At 36.8% G+C, this 23544-nt stretch overlaps 1 protein-coding gene across 1 annotated transcript in view; it reads right to left on the bottom strand.

The window, feature by feature from the left end:
* Window positions 1-1140: 1140 nt before the first annotated feature.
* Window positions 1141-23544, bottom strand: part of TRDN (triadin) — a 315995-nt gene continuing 293591 nt past the window's right edge. The window contains exons 34-41 of the mRNA XM_061207205.1: window positions 21984-22010; window positions 21204-21242; window positions 20787-20822; window positions 20005-20049; window positions 17505-17528; window positions 4479-4517; window positions 4072-4110; window positions 1141-1280 (exon numbers count right to left, since the gene is read on the bottom strand). Of these exons, the coding sequence (XP_061063188.1) occupies window positions 1141-1280; window positions 4072-4110; window positions 4479-4517; window positions 17505-17528; window positions 20005-20049; window positions 20787-20822; window positions 21204-21242; window positions 21984-22010 (389 nt within the window). The remainder of the gene's footprint in view (window positions 1281-4071; window positions 4111-4478; window positions 4518-17504; window positions 17529-20004; window positions 20050-20786; window positions 20823-21203; window positions 21243-21983; window positions 22011-23544) is intronic.

The raw sequence follows: 23544 nt of genomic DNA, 5'->3' as shown, positions 1-23544 counted from the left end.
ATCTCATTTGCTTATATTTAAACAAATGATTCACCAGACTTGCCTAATTGGATGGTGTGTTTCCACTGGAGTGAATGTCCTAATGGTAATTCAAGACAAATCTTAGAGATAAGATTCATCAAACATTTCTACTCCATCTTATCATGTCTGAAGGTCAGAGATATTTTGAGCTCTAAAAGAGCGTCACAAGGAGCTTAAAGCATTCTTTGGTGCAACTGTTACTCATTTTTAGAGCACAGTCACAACTAAAATAGAGACAGACAGAAATCAAATCAAACTATTAAACATCTAAAAAAATCGTTCTGAAGAACCTAGGGGCAGGACAGGAATAAAGACGCAGACGTAGAGAATGGACTTGAGGACACGGGGAGGGGGAAGGGTAAGCTGGGATGAAGTGAGAGAGTGGCATGGACATATATACACTACCAAAGGTAAAATAGATAGCTAGTGGGAAGCAGCCGCATAGCACAGGGAGATCAGCTCAGTGCTTTGTGACCACCTAGAGGGGTGGGATAGGGAGGGTGGGAGGGAGATGCAAGAGGGAGGAGCTATGGGGATATATGTATACGTATAGCTGATTCACTTTGTTATAAAGCAGAAACTAACACACCATTGTAAAGCAATTATACTCCAATAAAGATGTTACAAAAAAACTATTAAACATCAGCTTACTGGGTAAATTGAGTTTAGATACCTACATGATGCAAAAGAGCAGTTTTTGTATAAGCTCCTATACCCTTTAAACTTAAAGCATAGTCCGTGTTTTCACTTAAAAGTAAATATCTAACTGAAGCCAGAAATTTCATTTTGTCATTGTGTCAATTATGTTTAAAAGACCATTATTAAGTAAAATTTAACTTAATTTGTGAACAACCCTACAGTGAGTGGAAATGGAAAAATATAAGTACCCACACCCAGCAACAAACAAAAGACAGATTCTTGAGCGCCAGACCCTCCAACTTGTCTGCTTATCATTCAATCCCTTTGCTCACTCTTTCTTTCTACACCAGGCAGAAGAGTAAAGTATTTTCAAAGAAATTCCCCGGACTATATGATTTCAATTGCACGTGCCACTCTGGACAAACAGAAGATCCTATTTTAAAAGTCTTAAAGCACTTGTAAGGGCTGTGTATATGTGTCTTATTGTCTTTGTTGCTTCTCTCCTGGAGAACTTGGTTGGCCAGAGCTCTCTCCAGGGCGGTGTGCAGGAGTGACAGGAAACTGAAATCCATAGCCATTGTAGCCATCCAAGTAGACACATTGGAAGAAGCTGATGGGGCCTAAAGAATAGAGGAGGATGATTTATTAAAACAAGCAGAATGTGATTAGGAACAGAGGTAAAACACTGTGAGGCAGTCTAATACAATACATATGGACATGGGTTCTCCAGCCAGATAGCCTTGGCAACAACCAGCAAGTTCCTCACATGTAAAATCAAGACAACAACAAAAAACCTCACAGAAATATTGTGGAAATTAAATAAGTTCATGTATGTGAACCACTTGAAATCCTTCCTGGCACATAATAAGCCATTATTAAAATGATAATAAAAAAAGCCTGGCATAGAAAGTCAAAGTGTTTAGTTTATAGGAATCTAGGATGGGCACAGTATTTGGAAAAACTGTTATGTAGTAACAGGTTTCAAAACATGAGCTTATCAATATGCAAAGTAACCAACTCGTGTGTGTGTGTGTGTGTGTGTGTGTGTGTGTGTGTTAATAACACCACAGAGAGCCTTGTGATTCGTAAAGTCTTGAGGTTTTCCACTTGCCCTTACTCTGGAGGCTAGCACTCTCCTGAGACGGCACACTCTTTAGGGCAGTGCCTCCAGGTAGCAGCTCTGTTGTCAGAGTAGAAAACAACACAAGAAAGGAGTTAAAGCCCAGTGAGGCAGTGTGCGCATTGGATACAACATGAGCTCTGGGCCCAGTGAGCCGAGGCTCCCAGGTAGCAGTTTTGTTAAGAGATGGTGAGTTTAGCCCCTTCTCACCATGATGGACCCCTACTGACTCTTCAGTGTGGTCCATCCTATCCATTTGCATTCTGTCAACCAACCACAGACTTCTTGCAGATGGCCAGGAAAGAGAATGACAATTGCAGCTAGCAGTATGTGGGATATGGGGGTGAGGGGCGTGCTGGCCAAATCCATGTGAGTCTAAGGGCTTAGGAAGTAGAATAAAGCAAAGTGTGGGTAGAAAGAAGCCAAGGGAAGCAACAAGGGATTATTCTGATTTCATCATCCATGATGTCAGCTGACTTTAATCACTGGATTTTCAGTGATGAAAACAGTTTGGAGAAATCTTGAGTTTAGTTCTTCTCCTTTCCACTCTATCTCATCCAGAATTGTTTTCTATTTTGTTCTAGCCTCAGACAGAGGCAGGAACACAACCCCCTTCCCCCTTCGGCGTTGGACGGTTACACAGAAGGATGGCAGTAAACGGCAGCACCAGTACTAAAAGGGGAAGAGTCCATCAACAACAGGCTACTTTCCAGCTGACCCTTCTGATCTGTAGGCACTGTTCTGACATTTATTTTATTGATGTCAAATAGTTATTAGTGAAAATATCATCATAGCTGCCTATTCTAGATCTTATATAAAAGGCTCATGAATGTCAAACTATAGAACTGCTTCATGGTAAGATGAAAATAGAAAATATTGTTTTGCTACAGTAAATCCCCAAATGAACTTAAAGTACTTGATACCTTGGTACTTTTTTTTTACTAAAATAATGGAATTATTTTATTTATTTACTTCTTTTTAATTAAACCTTTTATTTTGAGATCATTGTAGAGTCGCATACAGTTGTAAGAAATAATGCAGAGAGAGCCCACGTATCCTTCACCTAGCTTTCCCCAATGGTTAACATCTTTGCAAAACTATACTATAATATCCCAACCAGGAAACTGACATTAATATAATCCACCTATCTCATTATGTTTTAATATTTATTTATGAAATAAGAGATTTTGAGTGTTATGTGATAAAGCCACAATTTGTTATGAGTAGGTTAACAATTGGGAAAGCATTGCTATATAAATCAGAAACATGCCCAGATTGACTTTATGGATTTTGCAACCATATCTGAAAGTATTAAAACTGCTTATTTCTTTATATTCCACACAACCTGATTATATGAAGGGTTATAATGAGTATCTCTCTTATCTGTTGCAGAAGCCCCAGCATCTAAATGGTGCTTAGAACATAGTAGGCACTTAATATTTGTTCAATAATTCAAGTATTAATACAGAACAGGAGGCATTTTCTATTATAGAGGGCATTTTTGTAATTTCCTTCAGAAATACATCTAAGAAACATTGTAAAACCCAGAGAACATTATTGACATCATTTCCTCAGATAAATGTCTATTCTTTACTTTAAAAGCATTATGTGAAGCAAACTTAGGTTACACCTATTTTAAAAATTGCTTCCTTTAGTCTGTCCAGCAATGACTTTTATGCATATGTGAATTCAAGATGTATTGCTTTACCATCTGAAGAAAAATATCTAATTTAGAAGTACTGAAATAATGAGAATCTTGGACATTGAATTTTGTAACTGCATATGAATATTGATTGCATTCTAAAATCAACGATCCCAAAGATTGAATATTAAGAGCCTGCCACATATCGAGAACAATCCAAAAGAACTTTCATTCTTAGAATGAGTTTCTAAGCAATTGAATTGCTGAGACCTATTTCTACATTTTTTTCTTTTTGATGTAAAAAATTTCAGCATATCACTTCAGCTGTCTTTTTATAAAGTAGACAGTAGCACACATTTAAGCACAGATTCGGCTGGAGTGCTCAGGATCAGAGCTGTGTAGAATGGTTTGCAATAAGTGCCACTTTCATCATTACTTTGTAATTCCTCCAAATATGTGCCACTTGCCTGACACAAAAATGCAGAACTTCTCTTTGAAATATAAGAGACCTACTTTAATGTTATTCTTCACGTCTGTGCTAAAACTCTTTTTCTTCTAATACTGGTCTTCTTAAGGGAGTCTAAAGTTTCAATTTATATATACCATCTACAGAATGCCTCAGTAGTTTTAATCTTTTTAAAAAACTTACTCTTTTGCTTCTTTGTGGAAGACACATCTTCAGCTTCTTCTAGTAGATAACAAAAATATGAAAGTAAATAACTTGTACATTCACAGCTATTATACAAATATGTAGGGAACTGAAAAATGTCTAAAAAATGCACAGTATGAAAGAAACAGGAGCTACTTGCCCTCCTTAGAATATACTCTAGGTTCTTATTCAGATTCTGTTCAGCCTTTAACTACAAAATTTAGTAAGTAAGAGCCAGGAATAGAAGAGAATAATATACAAAAACTGTTTGTTTACAAATAAGTCTACCTCTAAACATTGCTTAGGTAAAGCTGAAAACCAGATAAAGAATAGTTAAATAAAACAGACAGAAAAAATATTACAGACTTAAGAGAAAACTCATAGTGAACTGAAGATAACAATCTTACCTTTAGCTTTCGTTGAAGCTGGTACATCTTCAGAATCTTCTCCTAGAGAGTAAAGAAAGACATATCAATTCATGATCTACTTCTCAGATTTCCCAAAGAGGAAATATTGTGTTTAAAGGTTTTTAAGAGATAGAGGGTCTCAATCTATAAACTCAGCATGAAGTGTCTCTATGAATAAGAACTTTCTGACAAATAAGGCAACTTCTCTGACTTGGGCAGAGGGTGGGGAGGAAATAGATGCTGCGCCAGGAGTGTGGTCAGCAGGCCGGCGAAGTCTGGCTAGGGCAAGGAGAGCTTGCAGTGACCCTCCCAAACATGCTTGTCCTCCTGTAACTCCTAAAACTGCTTCCCCAAACCACAATCACTTTTGGAATTTCGGGAATTTGAGGTAAATAAATTCATACACATATGGCAGATCAAGAGGAAAATCTCCGCCCACGTATTTTATTAGCTGACTGACTTCTGACAATCGTAAAGGCAATGAAAAGGCACTAAAAGCTGAACAAAACTCAAATATATAAATGATGACTCTTCAGGTGCATTAGGTATATCGCTTGGTCTTTTGTGCAGTCTACTTAAAAGGTACATAGTGGAATAATGCGGGAGTAATTTTAAGTCGGAGATCATTCTAATACAATATAATAAAATGATCTTTAAATTTTTATATCAACTTTTTAGCACTTGTCATGATTGGAAAGAGGGTCATTTTTGTATTGTTTATTCAGATTTTGCATACCAGCTGTCCACAAATACAAAAGGGATAAAATAGGTTAGTAGGCAAATTTTCTCTAATAGGGAAGAAATGTGACCTTCAGGAAGAGATGTTACTATGTAAAAGAACAAAATGGGAAAAAGAAACAAAATTGCTAGCATTTTTTATGGTGAATTATTAAAGTTTCAACCTGATTAGTTTTTAAAATATTTAAATACAGGCTTAACTCAATTAAATACTGAATTAAGTGATCTAAAACTGTCCTATCAACAATTATAAATCAGGGAATGATTAAATGATATTTTTAAGTAAAATAATACTTATTTTTTAAAAGATATCAGTTCTCAGATGAATCAAATAATAACTATATTTAATTGTGTAGTCAAAATCTGCTAATTTCTATGAAGGATGTTTACAAAATTAAAATGTTACAAGGTCCTTGTACAAGAAATATATATTTTACTTTTGTAGGTAATAGCACACTTAAAACTAAGGCACCTATTCTCTGGATCTATTTGTTACTCCTGGGGAAATAAATATGGATAGAATAACAACCTTAGCTTCCTCTCTTTCGCAAAATCAGTATTCCGAACCAGAGTAAACTAGCTACAGGTGATAAAATCTGGCAAGAACGGAGTCACACGTCAATCACTCAGGCTAACCGGAAGGAGAACAGAGGCACAAGGTAAACTGTAAGCCTAGGGCAGTTGCCGTAGAGATGCAATCTCTGTGTAAGCAACTTACCAGTAACAGGAATTTACTGACCTAGGAATACTTCATGAGATTGTCACCACTCAGAATACAAAAAAAGGAGAAAAGCACTAAATACGTTTACTCTTGTAACTTGTGCCTTGATTGGGCAAGTGGTGGTTTGGACAAAATACTTGACTCTGAATGGATACAGTCATTATTATAAAAGAAGTATCAAAATGTGCCAGGGGAATTTTGAGTGACTTGCTTTTTGGGGAGGGGTGGTTAGAAAGACTGTGAAGGAAGACTAGATCCAGCAAAGGACAGAGGATATTTGAGGAGCACAGTAAACGCTGAGGAGCGTAGGAGAACCACATCTGGAAAGGTTGGATAGGATTGTCATGTGCAAGGTGTTTATAGATCAGGCTGAGTTGTCTCTATTTAATGTCACGGCGAATGAAGGTTGTTCAAGAGAGAAATAATATTTTAGATGTACTTAGTAAAAATAAGACTAGAACATAAGAGAATGGATTCAGAGAAAGAAATTGGGAATGCATTTTAATAGTCAACCTAGAAACCATGATTTCTGCAACTAGGAGTCACTGAAGGAGTTGAGACTAAATGAGGCTTTCTATGCAGAGTTAAATAGAATTGGGTATGTGTGAGTGAAAGAGATGAATACAATAAGGGATAGCACCATCCACTATCTGAGTTTGGAGGAAGGTAGTGGAGGCATTCCCAGCAAGGAGGGAAACCTAAGAGGCACTTATTAGCTGGGGATCATGAAAAGTTTCGTTTTCTTTGAGTTCAGTTGTGGTGTTGGCCAGTCATGAAATTGCAAATGTCTAGAAAGAAGCAAGACAGAGAAGGCAAGATGTCTGGAAAAGTTTAGAATTGATATGTATTGAGTTAATGGACACAACTGGGAGAGTTGAGGCATCACTTTCTTTTTTTTTGTTTGTTTTTTGGCTGCATTGGGTCTTCGTTGCTGCGCACGGGCTTTCTCTAGTTGCGGTGAGCGGGGGCTAGTCTTCGTTGTGGTGCGCGGGCTTCTCATTGCGGTGGCTTCTCTTGTTGCGGAGCATGGGCTCTAGGCATGCGGGCTTCAGTAGTTGTGGCTCGCGGGCTCTAGAGAGCAGGCTCAGTAGTTGTGGTGCACAGGCTTAGTTGCTCGTGGCATGTGGGATCTTCCCAGGCTCGAACCCGTGTCCCCTGCATTGGCAGGTGGATTCTTAACCACTGTGCCACCAGGGAAGTCCTGAGACATCATTTTTAATGATGGCAATAATAGTTAATATTTCCTAACACTTCCCACATGCTGGGTCCTATTAAGTAATTTCACATGTATAGCACATTCAATCCCTACAACACCTCTCTGAGGTAGGTGCTCTTATTTTAAATCTCCTGTATAGATAGAGCAGAGAGGGGTTAAGTGCTGCCCAAGGTCATAAAATGAGTGAGTGGCAGGGCTAGAGCATGAATCCCAACTTGCCTGAGTCAGATCCACTTGAACGAGGATTTACATTTATGTCACAAAGAGAGCACCTATAATGTGCCATCAGTTGTACTAAGCACAAATAGTAACACATTTCACCTCCTCAGCAAATCTGTGAGGAGGGTACTATTATTATTCCCATTTTACAGAAGGGATAATTGAAGGATAGAAAGTCAAGGTCCCAGAGCTAGTAAGTGGGGAAATCAGGATTCAGACTCAAGCATTTGGGTTCCAGAGACTGTGTTGTTAACCACTATGCCATTCTACCTTTTGAGAATGGCCTTCTAAACTCAGTACTCTCTGATTCCAGAACCTATGCATTATATTGCTCAACAAGTATCTGCTGGCATGCTCAGACAGAGTCAAAGTTACACACGAGCCATGCACTTGTGCAGAGCAGAGATGTTCCTCTAAGCGTGGCCCTCTGCTCTTCCAACAATCTGTTTTCCTTAAGTGTGGACGAATAGAAGAGTTACCTAGTTGCCTTTGGAAATGTTAATGACAATGAAGAGGAAAGTATAATATCTGTTCTGTTTGCCTAGCCACTATAAGTAATGTAGGCAATCATATTCCAAATAATGAAGAATAAAAATGTATTATCTTGAGTTTCAAATTGTAGACTCCATCCTATACTTACATAGAAACTTAAGATTCCAAAGGAACCATAAATATCAGGAAATCCAACCGTCCATCTAAAGCAGATGTGTCCCCTGTAGCAGAGTCATTGAACAAATAGGAATTCTTGTCTGTGCGGCTACGGTTTTGATCTTTTGAACATGTTGATGTTACGGGCTGGCATTTGTATAACTCTTTATACTCACTGAATTGGAGCTATAGACACAAGGGTTTTTAAGAGCTATTAGTTTGGGGAGACCTTTAAGATGGCTGTGGAGTAAGACGTGGAGATCGCCTTCCTCCCCACAAATACATCAGAAATACATCTACATGTGGAAGAACTCCTACAGAACACCTACTGAACGCTGGCAGAAGACCTCAGACCTCCCAAAAGACAAGAAACTCCCCACGTACCTGGGTAGGGCAAAAGAAAAAAGAAAAAACAGAGACAAAAGAATAGGGACGGGACCTGAACCACTGGGAGGGAGCTGTGAAGGAGGAAAGGTTTCCACACACTAGGAAGCCCCTTCGCGGGCAGAGATGGGGGGTGGCAGAGGGGGGAAGCTTCGGAGCCGCGGAGGAGAGCTCAGCAACAGGGCAAAGCGGAGAGATTCCCGCGCAGAGGATCGGTGCCGACCAGCACTCACCAGCCCGAGAGGCTTGTCTGCTCACCCGCCGGGGCGGGCGGGGGCTGGGAGCTGAGGCTCGGGCTTCGGTCAGATCCCAGGGAGAGGACTGGGGTTGGCTGCGTGAACACAGCCTGGAGGGGCTAATGCGCCACAACTAGCCGGGAGGGAGTCCGGGAAAAAGTCTGGAGCTGCTGAAGAGGCAAGAGACCATTGTTTCGGGGTGTGCGAGGAGAGGGGATTCAGAGCACCGCCTGAATGAGCTCCAGAGACAGGCGCGAGCCGCGGCTATCAGCGCGGACCCCAGAGGCGGGCATGAGACGCTAAGGCTGCTGCTGCCGCCACCAAGAAGCCTGTGTGCAAGCACAGGTCACTCTCCACACCGCCCCTCCCGGGAGCCTGTGCAGCCCGCCACTGCCAGGCTCCCGTGATCCAGGGACAACTGCCCCGGGAGAACACACGGCGGGCCTCAGGCTGCTGCAACATCCAGCCGGCCTCTGCCCCACAGGCTCGCCCCGCATCCGTACCCCTCCCTCCCCGCGGCCTGAGTAAGCCAGAGCCCCCGAATCAGCTGCTCCTTTAACCCCGTCCTGTCTGAGCGAAGAACAGACGCCCTCAGGAGACCTACACGCAGAGGCGGGGCCAAATCCAAAGCTGAACCCCAGGAGCTGTGCGAACAAAGAAGAGAAAGGGAAATCTCTCCCAGCGGCCTCAGGAGCAGCGGATTAAATCTCTACAATCAAATTGATGTACCCTGCATCTCTGGAATACCTGAATAGACAACGAATCATCCCAAAATTGAGGCGGTGGAATTTGGGAGCAACTGTAGACACAGGTGTTTGCTTCTTTGTGTGAGTCTGTCTGTATAGCTTTGTTTTTACCATTTGTCCTAGGGTTCTGTCTGTCTGTCTGTTTGTTTTTCTTTTTGATTTTTCTTTAGTATAGCTTTTAGCACATGTTATCATTGGTGGATTTGTTTTTTGGTTTGGTAGCTCTCTTCTTTCTTTCTTTTTTATTTATTCTTTTTAAATTTTTTTATTTTCAACATTTTTTTAAAATAACTTTATTATTATTTTTTCTTTCTTTCTTTCTTTCTTTTTTCCTCCCTTTTTTCTGAGCTGTGTGGCTGACAGGGTCTTGGTGCTCCAGCCGGGTGTCAGGCCTGTGCCTCTGAGGTGGAACAGCCGAGTTCAGGACATTGGTCCACCAGACACCTCCCAGCTCCATGTAATATCAAACAGTGAAAGCTCTCCCAGAGATCTCCATCTCAACGCTAAGACCCAGCTCCACCCAATGACCAGCAAGCTCCAGTGCTGGACACCCTATGCCAAACAACTAGCAAGACAGGAACACAATGCCACTCATTAGCAGAGAGGTTGCCTAAAATCATAATAAGGTCACAAACACCCCAAAACACACCACCTGATGTGGTCCTGCCCACAAGAAAGACAAGATCCAGCCTCATCCACCACAACACAGGCACTAGTCCCCTCCACCAGGAAGCCTACACAACCCACTGAACCAACCTTACCCACTGGGGGCAGACACCAAAAACACCAGGAACCACGAAAATGCAGCCTGTGAAAAGGAAACCCCAAACACAGTAAGTTACGCAAAATGAGAAGACAGAGAAACACACAGCAGATGAAGGAGCAATGTAAAACCCCACCAGACCAAACAAATGAAGAGGAAATAAGCAGTCTACCTGAAAAAGAATTCAGAGTAATGATAGTAAAGATGATACAAAATCTTGGAAAAAGAATGGAGAAAATACAAGAAACTTTTAACAAGGATCTAGAACTAAAGAGCAAACAAACAATGATGAACAACACAATAAATAAAATTAAAAATTCTCTAGAAAGAATCAATAGCAGAATAACTGACACAGAAGAACGGATAAGTGACCTGAAAGATAAAATAGTGGAAATAACTACTGCAGAGCAGAATAAAGAAAAAAGAATGAAAAGAATTGAGGACAGTCTCAGAGACCTCTGGGACAACATTAAACGTACCAATATTCGAAATATAGGGGTCCCAGAAGAAGAAGAGTAAAAGAAAGGGACTGAGAAAATATTTGAAGAGATTATAGTTGAAAACTTCCCTAGTATGGGAAAGGAAATAGTTAATCAAGTCAAGGAAGCACAGAGAGTCCCATACAGGATAAATCCAAGGAGAAACACGCCAAGACACATATTAATCAAACTATCAAAAATAAAGAAAACATATTAAAAGCAGCAAGGGAAAAACAACAAATAACACACAAGGGAATCCCCATAAGGTTAACAGCTGATCCTTCAGCAGAAACCCTGCAAGCCAGAAGGGGGTGGCAGGACATATTTAAAGTGATGAAGGAGAAAAACCTACAACCAAGATTACTCTACCCAGCAAGGATCTCATTCAGATTTGACGGAGAAATTAAAACCTTCACAGACAAGCAAAAGTTAAGAGAATTCAGCACCACCAAACCAGGTTTACAACAAATGCTAAAGGAACTTCTCTAGGCAAGAAACACAAGAAAAGGAAAAGGCTTACAATAACAAACCCAAAACAATTAAGAAAATGGTAATAGGAACATACATATTGATAACTACCTTAAATGTAAATGGATTAAATGCTCCAACCAAAAGACATAGACTGGCTGAATGGATACAAAAACAAGACCTGTATATATGCTGTCTACAAGAGACCCACTTCAGACCTAGGGACACATACAGACTGAAAGTGAGGGGATGGAAAAAGATATTCGATGCAAATGGAAATCAAAAGAAAGCTGGAGTAGCAATTCTCATATCAGACAAAATAGACTAAAAAACAGAGACTATTACAAGAGACAAAGAGGGACACTACATAATGATCAAGGGATCAATCCAAGAAGAAGATTTAACAATTGTAAATATTTATGCACCCCACATAGGAGCACCTCAATACATAAGGCAAATGCTAACAGCCATAAAAGGGGAAATCGACAGTAACACAATCATAGTAGAGGAGTTTAACACCCCACTTTCACCAATGGACAGATCATCCAAAATGAAAATAAATAAGGAAACACAAGCTTTAAATGATACATTAAACAAGATGGACTTAATTGATATTTATAGGACATTCCATCCAAAAACAACAGAATACACTTTCTTCTCAAATGTTCATGAAACATTCTCCAGGATAGATCATATCTTGGGTCACAAATCAAGCCATGGTAAATTTAAGAAAATTGAAATCGTATCAAGTATCTTTTCTGACCACAATGCTATGAGACTACGTATCAATTACAAGAAAAAATCTGTAAAAATCACAAACACATGGAGGGTAATCAATACACGACTAAATAACCAAGAGATCACTGAAGAAATCAAAGGGGAAATAAAAAAATACCTAGAGACAAATGACAATGAAAACACGACAACCCAAAACCTATGGGATGCAGCAAAAGCAGTTCTAAGAGGGAAGTTTATAGCAATACAATCCTACCTCAAGAAACAAGAAACATCTCAAATAAACAACGTAACCTGACACCTAAAGCAATTAGAGAAAGAAGAACAAAAAACCCCCAAAGTTAGCAGAAGGAAAGAAATCATAAAGAGCAGATCAGAAATAAATGAAAAACAAATGAAGGAAACAATAGCAAAGATCAATAAAACTAAATGCTGGTTCTTTGAGAAGATAAACAAAATTGATAAACCATTAGCCAGACTCATCATGAAAAAAAGGGAGAAGAGTCAAATCAATAGGATTAGAAATGAAAAAGGAGAAGTAACAACTGACACTGCAGAAATACAAAGGATCATGAGAGATTACTACAAGCAACTATATGCCAATAAAAAGGACAACCTGGAAGAAATGGACAAATTCTTAGAAATGCACAACCTTCCGAGACTGAACCAGGAAGAAATAGAAAATATGAACAGACCAATCACAAGCACTGAAATTGAAACTGTGATTTAAAATCTTCCAACACACAAAAGCCCAGGACCAGATGGCTCCACAGGCGAATTCTACCAAACATTTAGAGAAGAGCTAACACCTATCCTTCTAAAACTCTTCCAAAATATAGCAGAGGTAGGAATACTCCCAAACTCATTCTACAAGGCCACCATCACCCTGATACCAAAACCAGACAAAGATGTCACAAAGAAAGAAAACTACAGGCCAATATCACTGATGAACATAGATGCAAAAGTCCTCAACAAAATACTGACAAACAGAATCCAACAGCACATTAAAAGGATCATACACCATGATGAAGTGGGGTTTACCCCAGGAATGCAAGGATTCTTCAATATATGCAAATCAATCAATGTGATACACCATATTAACAAACTGAAGGAGGAAAACCATATGATCATCTCAATAGCTGCAGAGAAAGCTTTCGACAAACGTCAACGCCCATTTATGATAAAAACCCTCCAGAAAGTAGGCACAGAGGGAACTTTCCTCAACATAATAAAGGCCATATATGACAAACCCACAGGCAACATTGTCCTCAATGGTGAAAAACTAAAACCTTTTCCACTAACATCAGGAACAAGACAAGGTTGCCCGCTCTCACCACTATTATTCAACAAAGTTTTGGAAGTTTTAGCCACAGCAATCAGAGAAGAAAAAGAAATAAACGGAATCCAAATCGGAAAAGAAGAAGTAAAGCTGTCACTGCAGATGACATGATACTCTACATAGAGAATCCTAAAGATGCTACCAGAAAACTACTAGAGCTAATCAATGAATTTGGTAAAGTAGCAGGATACAAAATTAATGCACAGAAGTCTCTTGCATTCCTATACACTAATGAAAAATCTGAAAGTGAGATTAAGAAAACACTCCCATTTACCATTGCAACAAAAAGAATAAAATATCTAGGAATAAACCTACCTAAGGAGACAAAAGACCTGTATGCAGAAAATGATAAGACACTGATGAAAGAAATTAAAGATGATACAAATAGATGGAGAGATATACCATGTTCTTGGATTGGAAGAATCAACATTGTGAAAATGACTCTACTACCCAAAGCAATCTACAGATTCAATGCATTCCCTATCAAACTACCACTGGCATTTTTCACAGAACTAGAACAAAAAAATTCACAATTTGTGTGGAAACACAAAAGACCCCGAATAGCCAAAGCAATCTTGAGAAAGAAAAACAGAGCTGGAGGAATCAGGCTCCCTGACTTCAGACTATATTACAAAGCTACAGTAATCAAGACAGTATGGTACTGGCACAAAAACAGAAACATAGATCAATGGAACAGGATAGAAAGCCCAGAGATAAACCCACACACATATGGTCACCTTATCTTTGATAAAAGAGGCAAGAATATACAGTGGAGAAAAGACAGACTCTTCAATAAGTGGTGCTGGGAAAACTGGACAGCTACATGTAAAAGAATGAAATTAGAACACTCCCTAACACCATACACAAAAATAAACTCACAGTGGATTAAAGACCTAAATGTAAGGCCAGACACTATCAAACTCTTAGAGGAAAACATAGGCAGAACACTCCGTGACATAAATCACAGCAAGATCCTTTCTGACCCAGCTCCTAGAGAAATGGAAATAAAAACAAAAATAAACAAATGTGACCTAATGAAACTTAAAAGCTTTTGCACAGCAAAGGAAACCATAAACAAGACAAAGAGACAACCCTCAGAATGGGAGAAAATATTTGCAAATGAAGCAACTGACAAAGGATTAATCTCCAAAATTTACAAGCAGCTCATGCAGCTCAATATCAATAAAACAAACAACCCAATCCAAAAATGGGCAGAACACCTAAATAGGCATTTCTCCAAAGATGATATACAGTTTGCCAACAAACACATGAAAGAATGCTCAACATCATTAATCATTAGAGAAAAGCAAATCAAAACTACCTCACAATGGTCAGAATGGCCATCATCAAAAAGTCTACAAATAATAAATGATGGAAAGGGTGTGGAGAAAAGGGAACCCTCCTACATTGTTGGTGGGAATGTAAATTGGTACAGCCACTATGGAGAACAGTATGGAGGTTCCTTAAAAAACTAAAAATAGAGCTACCCTATGGTCCTGCAATCCCATTCCTTGTCATATATCCGGAGAAAAACATAATTCGAAAAGACACATGCACTCCAATGTTCATAGCAGCACTATTTATAATAGGCAAGACATGAAAAAACCTAAGGGTCCATTGACAGATAAATGGATAAAGAAGATGTGGTATATATATACAATGGAATATTACTCAACCATAAAAAAGAATGAAGTAATGCCATCTGCAGCAACATGGATGAACCTAGAGATTATCATACTAAGTAAAGTAAGCCAGACAGAGAAAGACAAATATCATACGATATTGCTTATATGTGGAATCTAAAAAAAGGATACAAATTAACTTATTTACAAAACAGAAATAGACTCACAGACATAGAAAACAAACTTATGGTTATCAAAGGGGAAAGAGGGAGGAGGAATAAATTAGGAGTTTGGGATTAAAATATACACACTACTATATATAAAATAGATAACCAACAAGGAACTACTGTATAGCACAGGAAACTCTACTCAATATTTTGAAATAATGTATAATGGAAGAGAATGTAAAAAAAAAGTATATATATATATGTTAAAGCGAATCACTTTACTGTACACCTGAAACTAACACAACATTGTTAACTGTATTTCAAGAAAATTTTTTAAAAAACACAAGCCCTCAACTCCAGCCAACTCTTCGTTTGATTGCCTCTATATACTATGCTTGTTTGCCCACTGTGAAATAATAGAAAAATATATATATTAGTCTTTGCTCCTAGTTCCTGGTATGAAGCTCGTAAATCCCTTGGAATTTCCTGGGTGACAGGAGAGTCTTTTGTTCTAATTTGGCAATGCTTGGTGGGCCTCTAGATAGGGGTTTGTCATCAGAAAGACCAAGCCAGATTAGAAATGTGGCACTTTCAGCCCCACACCCCACCCTCCAGGAAGGGGAGAGTGCTAGAGATTGAGTTAAGGATCCATCATGCCTATGTGATGAAGCCTCCATAAAAGTCCCAGAAGTACGAGGTTCAAGAATCTTCTGAGTTGCTGAAGACATCTGCATGCCCGAAGGATGGTGCACCCCAACTCCATAGGGACAGAAGCTCCTGTGCTCAGACCCTTCCAGGTCTCGTCCTGTGTATCTCTTCATCAGGCTGTTCATTTGTATCCTTTATCATATCTTTTATTATATAATAAACTGGTAAACCTAAGTAAGCGTTCCCCTGAGTTCTGTGATGTGTTCTACCAAATAATTTAATACAAGGGAGGGATGTCATGGGAGAGTCTAATTTGTAGCCAAGTAGGACAGAAGTTGTGGATAACCAGGGGACCTACTATTTTTGACTGGCATCTGAATTTGAGGAGTAGTCTCATGGGACTGAGTCCTTAACCTATGATATGCTAACTCCAGTTAGTAACAGAAATGAATTGAATTGTAGGACATCTAGCTGGTGTCACAGAGAATCACTTGGTGTGAAAACAATCCTACTTGCGTGGTGTCAGAAGTGTTAGGAGTGTGGTAGTAGCGTGAGAGTAATGGAGAAACACACAGGAGAAGTGAGTTTCTTTACACCCTCTTTTTCCAATTATCCAATCCTAACCATTTTTAAATACAAATCCTGGAGTTACTTCCTATATGAAGTCTGTCCTGACTACCTTTGTCTGTAGGGGAAGGGTATGGAGTGGGATAGTTTCAGAGGGCTTTCCTGAGCATGAAATATAAGCTTTGCCCTTGAATCAGTGAGACAATTCTGTACCCTTGTAATTATTTTCCTTTTTTTAAATGCCTGAAGCAAGTCCATGTGGGGCTCTATTACTTGCAGTCAAAGAACTTTGAATGAGATATATGGCAAGTACCACCTTTACCAATTGTCTTGTATTGTCCTCAGTACTCACTAAATGTTGAACACAGCAGAAGCACTCAAGAAACACTGAGATCTGCTCTGCCCAATGCAGTAGCCACTGACCACCTGGGCTATAGGGAATTGAAATGTGACTAGTACAAATTGAAATGTGACTTAAGTGTAAAATACACACACAATTTCAGAGGCTCAATAAAAATTATGTAAATTATCAATATACTTCTATATTGATTACACATTGAAATAATATTTGTATATAGAGTTAAATAAAATTATTAAAATTGTTTTCGCCTGTTTCTTTTTACCCTTTAAATGTGTCTACTTGAAAATTTAAAACTATACATGTGGCTCACATGACGTTACATTATATAGCACTGATTTAAAATGATTTGTCTTCTTAAATCCAGAAACATGGGAAGGAAATTTGCTATTTCCCAGAATTTTAGAATTTATAGGGAAATTTATAGTTGTATCCTGTATAATTTGAGCTATCCATACCCAGAGTGTGGCATTTCAGAGAGTATTTTCTGAGAGTTTGGTCTCTTTATGTTATATACAAGATTAGATCCATTCCTTACTATGTATTCTCCTCAGATATATAATTATAATTAAGTTAATGAGCATTAGAAAACAACAGCAAAGGAAACATTATTGCTCAACCATATGTGCTCTGTAGCAAATTTTTAGTGATTGAGGGTTTAAGGCAGAAGCAGGATTATTTATTCCGTTCTACCTCAATCACTGGAAAGACTGATGTATTGAATGCAAGTCACTTTAATCTTTAGGTTCAAGAACATGTATTTCTGCTACAAGTTATCATTTCAAATAACATAGTTTAGTTTTTTTACTTTCAACATAAATAAGATGAAAAGTTATCAAATTCCTGTCAGAGGGTTTAGAATGAAATGACTCAATCTCTGAACACATTAAAAAATAAATATTTCATGAATTTCAGCTTGGAATTCATACTGTGTGCCAAAGAGAATTTATCATCAATACAAGCAGTACTTACTTGATACTCTTGCAGGTTTTTCTGCTAAAAATAAAGAAAAAAAGTCTTGCTTAACTCAGGTAAAATGCAAAGAAATTATACATCAATAGGCTATATAAATGTATCTAATATCTTTTGACTTTCTTCCTTATTGTTCAGGAGTTGGTGAAGAAATGTAGCTCTCTATTGCCTGATAACATGGATCTTTGAATAACTTAATTGCTTTTATGTGAGACATCAAAAAAGCTATTAATCGTTGCAGGTTTCACAACATATTTATGCTTTTTAAACACTCATTAAAATCAGCAGGATCTTTGTTAAATTGCTTTGGTTTAACTATAATTATACCTAACTCCAGTGAAATTGCTTTGTATGATGTAATTAATCTAAATATTTGCTTTACAGTTTCCAAATTCCATAAAATATATTATTGAGAATTATTTTCCTTTCACAGATGAATAAAGACAAATAACTACCTATTAGACTATAAAATATAAATCTTAAAAAGCAACATGCAAAATCAGCTTAATTTTTCATAATCATTTATTTATTAGTTTCAATGAGGGATAATTCTTCAAATATGTTTTTCCATTAAACTGTATGAATGTAGGACAAAGATATAAAGTGGAATGATTGTCCCCAATACTATAGCAGACATTCTAACTTTCTGAAACAAAGAGGATTGGTAACATCTATATTCCATTAACATTAGTCTCATTTAAAGGGCTAGGTTTGAAAATATAATTTTTAAGGAATCTGCATAACATCTGATATAAACCTAAGAATTACAAATTTAGAAAAGTTAGGTTAATGCCAACAGAAAGGTTTTTTTTTTGTGGGGGGGATACTTATGCTTTCGGTGATATTACAGCAGCACATGTATAAAATTGCAAAACAAACAAAATAATTCAGAAAAATACTTTAGTAAAGCTAATGTTATAATTTTTCCTTTAAAAATACTAGCATTGGCTAAAGAGACAGGAACTTAGAAAGGAATAAAATAAACATTTATTGAGATGCAATGAACCATTCGTTGAGTGAAGGAATGAATAAGAATGTGCCTGTATTCTCAACTAGCTCTAGGTTGGACTTATGCTTTCACATGTAACAATTTTTCCCTTCTGTGTGTTCATAATATGAAGATCTTAGAAATAATGGACTCACAGAATAGAATAAGAAAGGAGTATCCATCCAATGTCCAAATCCCTAGAATCCCTTGTGCAGCCCTCTAGTCTTAGCACTAATAGACCACTTCCTTGGGGACAAAGTGGGGTACATTTTATCTTTGGGCTGCTCTGATTGGTAGAAAGCTTTCCCTTATATTTGCCACAGTGTGGTAGGATAGTGAAATGTAATTGAATGGGCTTAAGTCTTTGATGTCACATCCACTTGGAGGCAATTCCTGTCTCTATTATGTAAACACTGAGATGTTAGACTTCCCTTCATCTAGCATTAACTCAGCTTTAAACTGGGAATGATAATTGGTCCTGTACTAAGGAGGAAATTGAGCTAATAATAGGAAAGGATATAGCTACAGGTTTTCGAAATAATCCATTTCTTTTCATTCTTCTGGCTAAATATCTTAAAAGATATCAAGCTTTTGCAGAAAGTTCCAATATAAAAATTGTGTTCCTGTATCTTTGTACAAATTTGATATTTCTCTTATTCTAAATGTTACCCCTTAATATTACTGATAATTGTGTCTAGATATGCCCTGCCATTTCAAGTATACATACTACAGTAAGAAACAACAGGGAACCAGTGAAAAACAAGATTCCTCCCCAACCCCTACCCCCCACCCCCAGTACACACACACTAGACATCTATGTATTTACTATGAATGAAAATTCTTGCTCAGTTATGGCATGTTTACTTAGCACTTTACAATTTAAAGCATTTACATTTTGTTACATTTTGGATTAATTAGATTCACCTAAAATGTTATGACCCAGACTACATAATTCAGCTGTACTCTTATAGTTTTATGATAATATCACCAAAATAGGTCATTCTCATTTTAGGTAAAGAACATCTACCTGCCATGTGCATGCTGGCATCTGCCTTCTACCACCCACTTTGCGTCTACATTGAATTAATTTCAAGGACCAGTATATAAATAATAAAAATATATACATGATATTAGCTACATTTTATGTAGTCATAGATAAAATGAATCTCAGCATCTCGGCTTCCTCTTTTTACTACTCTCTCATTCTTGACTGTAGTCATGCTGCGGAAGTCTTTTGCAATAAAAGAAATTTTTCTTCTGGTATGTACTCAAATATCTTGTGAAGGTTTAGGTTGTTAATAGTTTCTATGTCTCCGCACTTCCTAGTTTTCCACTGAAATGTAAGCTTTCTGCTAGATTTCCTGCCTGTCCACTTCCTCTGCTGTTAGCAGTAGTGTATACCTGCTAGACTTCCTTGCTTTAAAAAAATTTAGTGTTAATATTAAGCACCAACGTAATTCAGGCACCTCCACGTCAACATAGCATTTGAAGCTTTACAAAGTTCAAGATTACCTTTTGTCACATTGTAAAATTGAAGACTTTCTTTTCTAGTTGGCACTGTATATAAAGAAAATGTAAATTAAAATATGAATTTTTAAAGAAAATTTTCATAAAATTTTGGTTCACTTCATCTCTAAGCTTTAGCAACATGAGAATAATTTAAATGTTGTAAATATTTTCTTGGGGCTTTTAAAAAAATTTCTCTTCTACTAACACCTAACAAAAATAAATGATTGTTTTGTTTGCATAAACAAAGATATAACATAATCAGTGATTTCAGGGTACTGAAATGAATTAGAGCCCATGGACAATGGGTCATTATGATTAACTGAATTTAGGTATAAACCAGAAAAAAAGTGTCTTCTTTTGTTATTTACAATCTTTCTGGTATGGCTAAGAATGCTTTCCTCATGACTCGACAGAGTATTTCTCTGATGATTAAGGCCTTTGCAAGTTTTTTAGATAACTACATGGAAATCAGTGATTATCATATTATATTATGTAGTTTACTAAATAAATAAACCTAATGCTAAGAAAAAAAGCAACTTACAATGCAGCCTCTAACTAGTTGCTCACCAATGACCCAACACATGACTGCATACTGAAGGAGTGGCCTGCCATCCATTGCTCCTCTGACACTGCCATTACCACATAGCCACGATTATTGACCACATTTCTTTTTTTAATCAGACCAGCACTCATCACATAAATAAACAAAAGTTTTATTTAAAATTGAAATAAATTTTGACTCAAAATATTTTGACTTCAGGGCCTTTCAATCTTTTAAAAATTACCTTTTTCTTCTTTAAGATGTTTCATTTCTGCTTTTTCTATAGAGATAAAATGGTAATTAGAGTCATATACATATTTATTCATAGGTCTTCCTAAGGTTTGGAATTACATATTTTGTAGTCAATATTTACAATTCAGGAGTTATATGAAAAGAACTTTATGGTGCTAATTTAGCAATAATAGGTGGAGTTTGCTTTGAGATCTAAATTCCTGTTCCCTTTAGATATCTAATAATAATGCAATAATACGCCCGTTGCATGGGTAACCCCAAAATGAGCTGCAGTTCTGACACATGCTTTAAAATCAGTGTCCATATTTTCATGAATTGTTTTTAAGTAGTATAATTTGTGTAATTACATATTTTTGAATTCCTGTGTTTTTATCACTAATTTGATATACATGTCTTAAGATGTCTTTACCTTTACTTTCCTTTTCAGATTTTTCAATTTTCTTCTTCACTAGGGGGTAAATTAACAAGAAACCATTGGTTTAAAAAACATAATTTTCGTACACAATCTTGGAGTAAATATTTGGAGTTGAAATTTAATCCCATAAGTGAAAGGGGGTCAAGGCTCTACTTTTTCAAGATGTGAAGAAAAAGTCTCCCTCCCATGTGTGAGAACATATGTATTTTTGTTACCCTTGGTTACTTGGCTTTGTAAGGCAGAGCCCCTCCTTTTGTTTTTGTTTTTTACATGCTTTGAAGTAAAGCTAGAGGAATCCATGCATTTATTAATAAGTTTAAATGAGTAACAGAAAAAAATCTAAATTTTTTATTGTTATCTGTAGGAAATGAGAATTTGATCAGTGCTATGGATGCTCAGTAAATAAACTGTTGAGTAAAAAAAATGTAAGAGTCACAACATATCTCCGGGCAAAATGTGGACACATGCTTTTTAAAACAGAGTTTTGGTTGATTGATGCTTTTCTTCAACTATATTTATCAGACAAGAGTAAGAAGGAAACCAATATTTAATGATGACAACCAAGTATGTAGTGAGAATGTTATATATGCTATTTCATTTAATACTTATAACAAGTCTTTTGTGAAGTCATTATGCCTGGTCTAATAGATGAGGAAACTGGGAATCTGAGCTGTTAAGGTATTTTCCCAAATGTTACACAGCTAGACAGAGACTCAAATTTAAATACTGTTCCCACAAATCTATGTTACCTCCTCTGGGAAAGTAAATATTTACCTGATGCTGTTACTTCTGATGTTTCCTCTTTAGAAAAAAAAAAATAGAAAAAAGGAAGAAAAATAAAAGGAAAGAATAGTTTTGTTTTTCAGTAGCAGACAATTGAACTTCATCTGCATGTATTTCCTATTAAATTCCAAAAATAATGACAACAGACACATACTCAAAATGGCAAAGAGACATACTGGTAACTAATATTTCTGAAAACTGTAACTGGAATCTATTCTGGAAATAGAACCACTCTACAAATTAATCTTAAACAGTCAATTCATATATGGTAGAAAGAATCAATTTGAAGTTCTTTGGGTGGTTTTCTCAATTACAATTATAAATCTCCATTACATAAATTTTTAACACGATCTGCACATGTGCATGCATGCATTCATTTATTAAATATTTATAAAGCAACTTCATGTATAAGATGTTGTACTGAGTGCAATGGGTGGTGTTGAGAGATGAGATTTTAAAATATCACAAAAGTAAACTCAACTCATGATGACTACAGTCAGAGTAGTGAGACAAAACATAAAAATGTTATTTGTCTTAGCCTATGATAATGTAGAACCAACCCTTCATTTTGCTCTTTTAGTAAATTCATAGAACAATTATTTTTAAAAATATAACATGGCAGGCTTTAAAAAATATATCTTTCCTCACAAATCAGTTCAAATGATAATATTTTCTATAAACCCGATACATTTAATTATCCATCTAATATAACGTTTTTGGAAGCTATTTTCAAAGTTCAAGGAAAACTAGCTAAAACATTTTATAAGAATGAAGATGTAAAATAATGTTTCATAAACTAAACAGTATTTGCCAATAATTATGCTGATATTTCATATTAGTATTCTAGTTTTGACTTTCAGCCCTTAATTTTTGTAATACCCTTCATATTAGTAGCAATTACACAAACTAAATATACTAAAGATTTTTGCCAACCCAAAGGCAACATTTAATGTTTAACGCTGGCATCAAATCCATTCAGAGGAAAATCGTAGATGCATTTCTAAGAAATCTGTCGTAATACTCTTAAGGAAACAGGTTAGTCCTTGGCATTTAAAAACTTTAGGCACAACTTCTAGATACATTCTTGATATTTCCCCCCAGGATAATGTCTGGATCGTAATTTAATAGTACTAAATAAACAATTTCATTTTTATGAAATTGCATAAAATTTCATACATTTTCAAAAATTTTATAAATTGTTGCATTCTTACTACCGTTTGAAATGCCACAATAATGCCACAATAAAACAAAACAAAACAAAATAATGCCACAATAAAACAGTGATTCTGAAATACTAAAACAACTCACCTTCAGCTTTTGAAAAAATATGAAAATAAAAAGCTAATGTGTTAAGATTAAATAATTGAAGACAGGTATTCTGTGTTCTGAACTTTTTTTTTAACCCAGCAGTGACTATAAGAGGAATCTCCACACTGTGTTTACTCAATACACCCTAACAAAAAACTGAAAGTACATGAAAGAGAGATGCAACCACCTTTTTTTTTTTTTTTTTGCACAGGCATTAATTATGGTAACTGTGTTAATTACACTG

The sequence above is a fragment of the Eubalaena glacialis genome, chromosome 12 (assembly GCF_028564815.1).
Source record: "Eubalaena glacialis isolate mEubGla1 chromosome 12, mEubGla1.1.hap2.+ XY, whole genome shotgun sequence".
In the NCBI taxonomy this organism is placed as follows: domain Eukaryota; kingdom Metazoa; phylum Chordata; class Mammalia; order Artiodactyla; family Balaenidae; genus Eubalaena; species Eubalaena glacialis.
The sequence above is the reverse complement of the archived record's forward strand: the minus strand, read 5'-3'. Positions and strand labels throughout refer to the sequence as shown.